A 10,271-nucleotide genomic window follows, 5' to 3' on the forward strand; every position below is an offset into this window, starting at 1 on the left:
AGGTTTGACACTATTGCCTGACTAAGATGTTGCTGGGGTTGTCAATTTGGTATGGCTACCTCAGTGACTACTCAGTTGGACACTAGTGCCAGGCAAGTCCAAAGTTGACTACCGGGAAGATGGTGGGGCACTCGCGCCGCTCCCGCGTTGCTCTCCCACTGCGGCCTCCGCAGCCTGAGCGGCCCGGCCACCTCTCACCGCCCTTGGCGCTCCCGGCTCCTGGTCGTGCCGCAGCCTGCTCAGTCTCTCTCCGGCTTGCGGTTACAGCGGCGCCTGGGGCCAGGGAGGCGACAGCCCCCTCCCCGGCAAAAACTGCAGTCGCCAGACCCCGAGTCCCGGTGGCGGGGCTGCGCAGCCTGGCCTGGCGCTGAGGGCAGCGGCTGCGAGGCCAGGCGCCAAGTGGCGGCCACTCCCGCGGCTTCTTCCCGGGGAGGATTTTGTAAATTTCACAAAATGGCGCGTGCTCCAAACCTCAGTGCTTGTATTTTGTCAGTCCCCTTCAAGGTCTCAGCAATCCTTCAGAGCAATCCACCTGGGTAGTAACAGCTACCCCCCGGCACAAGCAAGGACACTAGAGATTCTGACTCACGATCAGGCTTTCTGAGTTCCTCTTCGTGCTGGTGGCCTCCCTTATTTTGTTTAAAGTACACTTTTCCTTTTTCCTTATTTTTCACATTAGGAATTCATTTTATGTAACCCATTATAAAAAGAGATTAAGCAACAAAAAAAAGCAAATGATCACCTCTATAAATGCTGAAAAGACATGAAGAAATTTTAGTAGCTGTTCCTAATTTAAATTAGAACTCTAGAATCATAAAATAATATGGCTCAAAATTATCACCTCATCCGTCAACTTAGCCATTACTGCTGGAATGGCACGATTTTCCACTTTTTCTGGTTGTATCCCCAGGTTCCAGAATACTAAAGAGTGAATATTCAGTACCACACAGATATCTCCCACTAAAAATCCAAGTCTCGCTTACAGAGTGCTTTCATACATCTCAGCATGGCATAAATGCAGAGCTGAACAGAGACCTTAGAGATCACCTAGGCCAGCCCCTTTGTTTAACAGATGAAGAAACTTATGCAGAATGAGTAAAATTCTCACCCAATGTCCCATAGCAAGTTTATGGAAGAAATGAGACAATAACTAGGTTTCTAGACTCCCAGTCCAGGACTTTAGCTGATCCTTTTGAGGAATAATTATTGCCTCAGACTTCCCCTTTCTGCTTTCTGCATTTTTACTGAATATCTTCTGTGTGCTCAATGCATTATAAGGTGTGGTCCCTGCCTACAAAGAGCTTTCCATATAAGTTACATACTGACATATATGGTTGCATGTGTATTTATTTATACACATACGAACACACATACATACACACACACATATACATACATATGTGTATATAATAAAAGATGATTTAAATAATTGCCATATGAGTAATAATAAATATCAGAATTCAGAATAAGGAAATGGTGTAATAGCTGTGTGTGATAAACTTTGGGAGGCCAATGCTGATCTTTGGATGCTAGCATTTATATTTATAGGAAGAAGTAGGAAGGGTGCTAAAAATATTCAGGAAATAGCAGCTAGGCCCATTTGATTGGAGTGTATCTTTTTTGTAGCACAGAGAAGTAGGAATGCCTAGAAAAGTAGACTGAGATCAAATCGCAATGAGTCTTGAATGCCAGAGTAAGGACTTTCAAGTTTGAATGGTAAAAGTTAGACAATAGATTGAGTCAGGTGACTTCAAGGGTTCAGTCGAAAGTGACTTGAAGGTATTAGGAAGAAGACCTAGGCTGGGACAGGCAAGGAAGTAATTTTGGTCATGGTGACCTTAAAGTGCCTGTAGGCTGCACATTCTGTAGGAACTTTCTTGCAAAATTAAATATGTAAGGTAAGGGGTCAGGGTTAGAGACCTGGGAATTGTCTATATTTATGTGATTGTCAAGGAAGAAAATCTAGACAGCCAAGAGGGCAGAACTGTAAGGAACAGTTGCATCCAGTTACTGTCTGCTCAACCCCCTAGCCTCTGTGCTAATCACCCCGAGTCCCAATTCCTTTATACACCCAATGTTGAGTTTACTCCTCCTGGAGTCCATGCCAGTCACTGCAGCAGTACAGCTCCAATTCTCAGTCCTCTCACCAGCAGCAGCCTTCTCTGAGCTCTCAAGACTTCTCTCATCTCCCTTCCATCCAACCATGAACACTGACTGACCTCCTCGTTTTCTCTCCAGAGCTCCATGCATGTGCCTGCTTCTGTCTCTTCATTTGACCTGTTTCCCTGTATGCACTGCCTGCCTTTTTCTCTTCTGCTTATCCAGTTCTTACAATCCTTTGCAGTTCTCCTTGGATACTTTTATCCTACCCTGAACTTTGAGTGATCCTTAGGCAAGTCACTTGACCTCCCTACAGATGAGACTATTAGTTCCTGGACATTGCTGTTTTGCTTTTATCTTAGGAATACTGGATGATAAATACAGCTATCTTTTTAAAAGTCATCTTCTTGAGGTAAGCAATAAACCAGTAGAAAATGATGCTAATCGTAATGATGGTACTGATGTTTGCTCTTCTTTTGAAGAACAGAAACAAAGTCTCTTCTATTTAGTGCTCAAATGTGGTACCCTTTAACGTAGAACAAGGTAGATAATATCAGCTATTTAGATGATTGTGTAATTAACAGTGGAAAGGTTTCTAGACACCTAGGAAAGCTAAAATGTGGCTCTTGTGTGGTGAATGATGCATGTTTCCTGTGTTTTTCCTTATCAGTTATTCTGTCGTTGGTTTTATTGACAAAAATAAGGACACTTTATTTCAAGATTTTAAGCGCCTCATGTATAACAGGTAAGACTGAAATTTTATTAATTATCTTTACATTAAGCCCTTTGATATATATATTGCATAATACATATGCATATGATTATTTTTATGTGACAATTTTAAGAGTTTCTGGCAGATTTTCTAGTTCTGCTTTATTATGCTTAGTGAATGAAATAGTATATGACTTTATGATTATAAAATCTGTAAATTTAGGCCAGGAGCCTGCTCCTAATATGATTTTCTTTGATTTCCCTTGGGTTGCTTCAGTTTCTCTGTTCACTGCTGCCAGCCTTCTGGCACCCACTACCAGTGTACACAGCAGGCCTCAGGCCAGGGCAGTGGTAATAGAAAAATATCAGGTGACCTCTGGCCCCACTGAAAGCTTTGAACACTCAGGTTCCCACTATAGTGTCTGTGCCCCCAAATAAGAGACCACTTTGATATCAGAGTGGCATCTGGTGTCAGGGGCTCTGATCCTGACTGAGCAGACCAACAAAATGTGAAACAGCTGTAGCAAAACAGAACCAAGTATATTTAAACACAGTATGGATACTTTGGAAACAAGACCAACAAAGAAGAAAAAGGATTCTTGGCCAACTTCTTATAGATTACAAAACTATATTCACTCATTTATTAGGTCTACTCAGTCCGATAGTCAGTAGATTATCAAACATGTATCGAGTACCTTTGAGCCACACATTCTTCTATGCTCTGGGATACCACTGTAAAAAAAAATTTAGACATGTCGCTGCCCTCATGGACCTTATAATCTAGTGGAGGGGACAGTAAATAAACAAGGAAACAAATAATTTCCATGTAGTAACAAATGCTGTGCAGAAAATAAAGTAGCTAAGAGATTAAAGAGTACTGACAAGGAAGGACGGGGAGGCATTATAGATAGGGTAGTCAGAAAAGGCCTCTTACTAGAGGTGACATTTGAGTAGAGACCTGAATGAAGTGAGGGAGGGAGTCATGCAGCTATGTGGGGGAAGAGTATTCCAGGCAGAAAGAACCACTAGCGCCATGCCTATGGTGTGAATGAGCTTGAGTGTGTTGGCAGCAGGAAGCCAGTGTGGCTAAAAACAAAGTGGCAGGGCCTGGATCATAAAGACTCTGTGAGCCAAGGTGAGGACAAAGTATGAAGAGAAGCCACTGCAATTTGTGATGTGATGTTATTTATATTTTACAGAGCTGACTAGTGCTTCTGTGTAAAACACATACTGTCAAGGGCAACAGTGGAAATAGGGAGACCAGTTAGGAAGCGAGTTTAGTAATCCAGGCTGAGACTTGGGCGGTAGTAGAAGAAATAATGAAAAGTGGTCAGATTGGGTGACATTTTGAAAGGAGAGTCAACAAGATTTGCTGATGGATAGGATGTGTGGTGTGAAAGAGACAGAAATCAGAGACGATGCCTGAGCCTGAGAAGGGGAGACAAAATGAGAAGCTAATTTGGTGGGGGGAAATTAAGAGTTTTGTTTTGGATATATTGTGTCTGAGGTGCATATTTGACACCCAATTGAATATGCCAAATAGGCAACTGCGTGTATGCATTAGGATCTCAGGGAATGGTGGGGCTAGAGATATAAATTCATGGTTGTCAGCATATTGGTTACTTTTAAAGCTGTAAGAGTGGATGAGATTATCTAGGCAGTGAGTGTAGATAAAAAGAGAGAGGAGAGGTCAAAAGACTATTCCCTTAGACACTCCAATATTTAGAGTCAAGCAAGGAAGGAAGAACTAACAAAGGAAACTGAGAGTGGGCCAATGAGGTAGGAAGAAAACCAGGAATCAGAGGCCAAGCCAAGAAAAAAATGCTTTCAGAAGAAAAAAATGATAAACCATGTCAAATCTTATCAAAAGTAGGAGTGATGTGAGGAGCAGGATTGACCGTTGGATTTGCTAACATAAAGGTTTGTGAGACTCTTGACAACAGTGGTTTCCATGGAATGGTGGAGACAAATGTCTGATTGATGTGGGCTCGAGAGAATACAGGAAATGAGAACATAGAGACGTTGTGTTTCAACAGTTCTTTCAAGATGTTTTACCATAAAATGGTTCATTTGTGTGGACATTGAATCCCCCTGAACGATGATGGTGCTATCATCAGTAGAAAGTTCCAGAGACATAGGGATGAGAGGGGATCCGTGCAAGAGCTGGGTGTGGGGAAAGGGGCTCTCAGACATAAATTTCAATGCTTAGTTTATGAGGTAAGATGTACCCATTTTGTGGGACAGATGACAGAGTCTAGCATTTCTCTGTGTAGAAAATGTTAAAAACTTAAGTTGGAAAACCAGCCTCATTTGGCAGTGGCAATGTCAGGGTGTGTTGCCAGGCTGTGTACCAAGAGGCTGCACAAGATGCCATTCGTTACCTTTGTGGATTTATCATGGCCCAGAGGACACTGCTCACTGAGAACAGCTCTGCCTGTCAGTGGTGGACTAACATAACCCAGGCTCACGAGACCAATGCAGAAACAAAGCAGCACGTGGATTTATTTCCAGTGAAAAATCTAGCAGTCACATGGAATGGAATACATGGGCTGGTGTGACAGGCTATTTTTCCCTATTGGAAAACCTGCTTGGACAGTCAAATAGCAGTGAGAATTCTCGTTGATTAATTGACAGTGAAAAATATTACCCATAGAATACAGGATGCTTAATTGCTTGGTAAGCATGGAATCAGAACAAAGGAACTTAGGTAAATCCAACAGTTAAAGCCAGCAAGCAAAGGTGAATCCATTTTACCACATTTGGATGGGCCACCTTTACCTCTGGACATTTTTTGATACTTCTATGGCTAACCAACCTCCCAAAATTTGAATCAATTCTTTCTTTGTATAGGTTATTGTAATGATTTTTAAACAGTGATCCTTGGATCTGTAGTTTCGTAGACCTTGAGAGTATACACATAGGTATATGTACGTGTGTGTGTGTGTGTGTGTGTGTGTGTGTGTGTGTGTGTGTGTGTGTGTGTGGAGGGGGAAGGATGGAGCGAGCAGGTAGCATGCCGGGTGACAGATTTTTTACTCTTTAATACTCTGGTTAGTCAGATATGATCTGCTTTGTCTATTTATATGTACTGTGTTTCTGGATAAGCTTTCCTTTTTAGTTAAAGGTTCTGATATAAAATGTTTGAAAACTTTTTTGTTAATATTACATTCATGACTTGCTGGCCTGAAAGTTCTTTCTCTTTAAAATGACTCCATGTATCTGTTTGACTTTATTGTCAATTATATCAATTCTACTGTTTAATATATGGTCTTATTGACTTCCCTCCTTCCTCCATTTACAATATGTTACGAATAGTCTCCATATATGGCCAACAGTGAGTAAGGTGGAAAAAGAATTTGGGGTAGAAACTGCGTAGACCCAAAGCCAGTGATGCTCAATCTTTTGGCATGCATCAGAATTTTCAAAGTACACAAAATACAACTTTCTACCTTCTGGAAATTCTGTTCAGTAGTTGTTAAGCATCCAGGCACCATGTGCACTATAAGTTGAGAATCATTACCTTAAATTATCTGTGTGCTAAAGATAAGAATGGAAAAGTTAAGGAAAAACAACATACATTTATGTGCTCATTTTTATTGATATAAGAGTACGATTGGAAAATCATAGAATAGGACAATAAAGTGATAAAACTGCGTCCATACGCTGCAGATCACTGCATTGTTTTACAGCCACTTCTGATGGTCGTTGGCACTGCCTGCTGGTGATGGTGAGGGTTAGGAGTGCTGCTCTGAATGCATCCATAGACCCAGCGGGTCCCACATCACTATTCATCTTCCTCACTCTGTTGTCATCCACTTCCATTCTGCCGCTTTTATCTTGAGCACCTGTCTACAGAAATTTACTAGGTGCTTTGGGGAATTAACTCAATCTTCTCAATTTTATTCAGGGGAAAGAAAAGTGGGCAAAATGATGGCATTAGAAAGCACTACTCACCATAAACGCCCATGTTAATTCTTTTCTCTTTTCAACTTCCAATTCTTTAAGAAAAATTTTTCTGAAAAGAAAGTTCCCAGGAAACAAGCAACATTTTGAGTTCCAATTACTTTGAAATCAAAAGCACCTAAAATGAAACAGGAAGAAAATCACAGTTGAGATCACCACACGTTTTTTAAAATATCACCACAGAGCCAACTAATGAATATGTGATTTCCAACATGAAAATAAGCCCGAAATATATTTTTGGAATTAGATTGTAACAGTCCTCATGTCATATCAATAAAATATCATAACTGTCAATGCTACCTATAAATGTCTTAATTAATTCGACTGCAGTAAAGGAACTTAACTAGAAGACAATGAAAAATGGTTGTTTTATATTCCTATCTGTACTTTTAAAAAGAGCTGGCTTTTTGTAGTGTTACCTATTCTTTACGAATATTTGTTTCAGTTAGAAGATGTTTTTACCTTCATATTTTCAGCCATAACATTGAGGATTGTTTTTGTACTAATTTGTCTTCCTTTTTTAACCATCACATAAAGAAATTTGTTTTATGTATATATTGTAAAAGCCGTGTTAACCATTTGAGAGTCCCAGGTAATAATAACAACAATAAGGTGTCACTTTAAAGAAGTTTAAAGAATTCTTAAAATGTGGTATAGTCTGGAAAAATGTCAATTTATGGTGCAGTATAGGTCATTATACTTTCAGCATAGTTTTCTGGATGGAATCATTTTTCCTGTTGGGCCGTGTGGGTTCAGTTTGCAGTCCAGTTGTGATTGTCAGGATATAGTTCAGCAGGATTTCTTAGCACTTTTTATTCATCTTATGTGAAGGTAACATTTGAATTGCTCTTTCTGTGCTTCCCAGTTCAAATCCTGTGCTGAAGAATATGTGGCCTGAGGGCAAACTGAGCATTACAGAGGTGACCAAGCGACCTCTGACTGCTGCCACCTTGTTTAAGAATTCCATGATTGCTTTAGTAGACAACCTTGCATCCAAGGTAATTATTTTCTTTTCTAAATATGCATTTTAACTCATAGATTCCCTCTTGACATATGTTATACAGAATGTATGATTTGCTTTTTTAAATAGTTATACTTAATCAAATTGAAGAATATGCATTCAAAGTGAATGTTAAAATGGAATTTTTATTCTTGCTTTTTTTTTTTAAACTTGCCTGGGTGAAACAATTGTTTTTGGTCCGAGATGAATGCTTTTCTTAAATTTGAGCTTTTTATTCTACTGTCAAGGTCAAGGGGAAGATTTTAGGTTTAAATATATATATATATATATATATAAGGTATAGCATGCCCAGCAAAATGAACTTCAGGCCTATGTTGAAGTCAGGGCCTGGCAAAAATAAAAAAATAAAGAAATATTTAATTAAATTGTAACAATTCACTATCCATATATTGTGTTTGAATACAAAATGACCAGAGAGAATTTTAAGAGGAAGTTTAGTATGTAAGTATTGTCCTTAGGCCGTTTAAAAATACTTGAAATGTAAAGATATATTATTGACAGTTATTTCTGTTTTTTATTATTTCTTTGAAGTCTAATACTGTTTAATAACTTTAGTCTGCTTTTTTTCTTAAAGAACAGATTTCTACTCTTAACTGCTGCTGTTGACAAGTTTGACAAATTAGGCAGCATTCCCGGAGTCGTTATTTTTAGTTCTTTCATTTTTATCTTTCTCTTCTGATGCCTTCCCTGTGTATTTTCTTTTTCCTTAGTATCTTTTTTTTTTAAATCTACTTCCTCTCTAAGAATTTAAATCTGTACTGTTTCTGGTTACTTTGCTGTGGATGAATTAGGCAAATGCCACAAGAACACATCTGTTCAGTAGCTTTCTATTTCTTTTTGTCAGGATTCTTTGACCTCAAGTGACAGCAAATAAGCACAATTTGTTGGCTTGTATAATCAAACCTCCAGAAGGGCAGGGGTGAGGACACTGGCACTGAAGACTAGAATACCATTAAGACTCTCTTATCTCAGCTTCTCACTGCATGTCAGCTTCAACCTGCTTCATCCAGCAAGAAGAAAATTGAACGTAGAAGGAAGACACAAGAAACAGTTGAACACTGAATTTTATAAATTTTATTTAATTATTTATTTGGCTAGATTTATTTAATTAACCAGATAAAGAATTATTGTTTTGTTTTCTTTTTTTTTTTTTTGTCTTTTGTCTGTTTTTTCCGTGTCCGGCAACGGATCGCAACCCTCAGTGTTGCCCCCGTACCGGACCGGGGACCGGCAACGGGATTGCAAACCTCGGTGTTGCTCCCGCGCCTCGCTCAGCCAGTGAGCAGGATCCGGTCTGTATGTGGGATCCGAACCCTCGGGCGGCAGTGCTGCCGCGCCTCCCAAGCGGCGCACTATCCAGTGCGCCACTGGGCCAGCCCCTTGTTTTCTAAATTACTAGTTAAATGTGCCTTTTACAAAAATAAGAAAAAAATTTTTTTAAAATTCTAGAACCTTCTATAATTTCTATACCAGGAATTGCATCCAGCTTCTAATAAAAGAGACCCTGAAATTAATGGTTTAAACAAGAAAGACATTTATTTTTCTCTCCTGTAAATAATGTACAGAAGGCATCCAGGACTGGGATAGCACCTCCAAGGTTATTAGGAACCCAAGTTTCTTTTGTCTTTCTGCTGTGCCATTCTTGGTCTTGGCCTCCTCTTCCTGGTCCAGTAAGGCAGCTGGAACTTCCTTCCTTTTAAAGAGACTTCCCGGAAGTCTCACACAACACTTCAGGTACATGCTATTTGCTACACCTATTTGCCAGGGAAGCTGGGAAGTGCATTTTTTATTCTGGTCAGCCTCACACCCACCTAGAAATAAGATTTCTGTTTCAAAGTGGGGAAAATATACTGGATAAAACATAGGCTGAGGGGGTACAGAACAGAAGCAAAGAAAAAATGTTGCCTTTAGAAAATATAAAAGAATGGGCCGGCCCGGTGGCGCACTGCTGCAGTGCGCCGCTTGGGAGCGCGGTGGCGCTCCCGCCAAGGGTTCGGATCCCACATACAGACCAGTTCCCGCTCACTGGCTGAGCGAGGTGTGGGAGCAACACCGAGGGTTGCGATCCCGTGCCGGTCCCGGTCCGGTGCGGGCGCGATGCTGAGGGTTGCGATCCGTTGCCGGACATGAAAAAAGACAAAAAAAAAGAAAAAGAAAATATAGAAGAAGATGGTATAAATAAATCTAAATAACTGGTATTTGCCATAAGTGTGACTAGACTAAACAGACTAGATAGGTGGAAATCTAGCTATATGCTGCTTACAGAAGACACATCTAAATAACACTATGCAGAAAGCTTAAAAACAAAGAGGAGGATAAAAATATATCAAACCACCTCCACCTAAAATGGTTAAAAGCAATATTAATGTGAGAGAAGGTAGAATTTTTTTTTTTTTTTTTTGTCTTTTGTCTTTTTTCCGTGTCCGGCAACGGATCGCAACCCCCAGGGTTGCCCCCCGCCCGGCCCGGGGACCAC

At 40.2% G+C, this 10,271-nt stretch overlaps 1 protein-coding gene across 4 annotated transcripts in view; it reads left to right on the plus strand.

Annotated features, from left to right (window-relative positions):
- MYO1D (myosin ID) overlaps window positions 1-10,271 on the plus strand; it is a 268,223-nt gene that overhangs the window by 29,795 nt on the left and 228,157 nt on the right. For all 4 annotated transcript variants that reach the window (XM_008571096.1, XM_008571094.1, XM_008571093.1 and 1 more), the window contains exons 12-13: window positions 2,771-2,845; window positions 7,640-7,772. In XM_008571096.1, coding sequence (XP_008569318.1) covers window positions 2,771-2,845; window positions 7,640-7,772 — 208 coding nt within the window. The remainder of the gene's footprint in view (window positions 1-2,770; window positions 2,846-7,639; window positions 7,773-10,271) is intronic.

Source organism: Galeopterus variegatus, unplaced genomic scaffold (assembly GCF_000696425.1).
Source record: "Galeopterus variegatus unplaced genomic scaffold, G_variegatus-3.0.2 Scaffold660, whole genome shotgun sequence".
Lineage (NCBI taxonomy): Eukaryota > Metazoa > Chordata > Mammalia > Dermoptera > Cynocephalidae > Galeopterus > Galeopterus variegatus.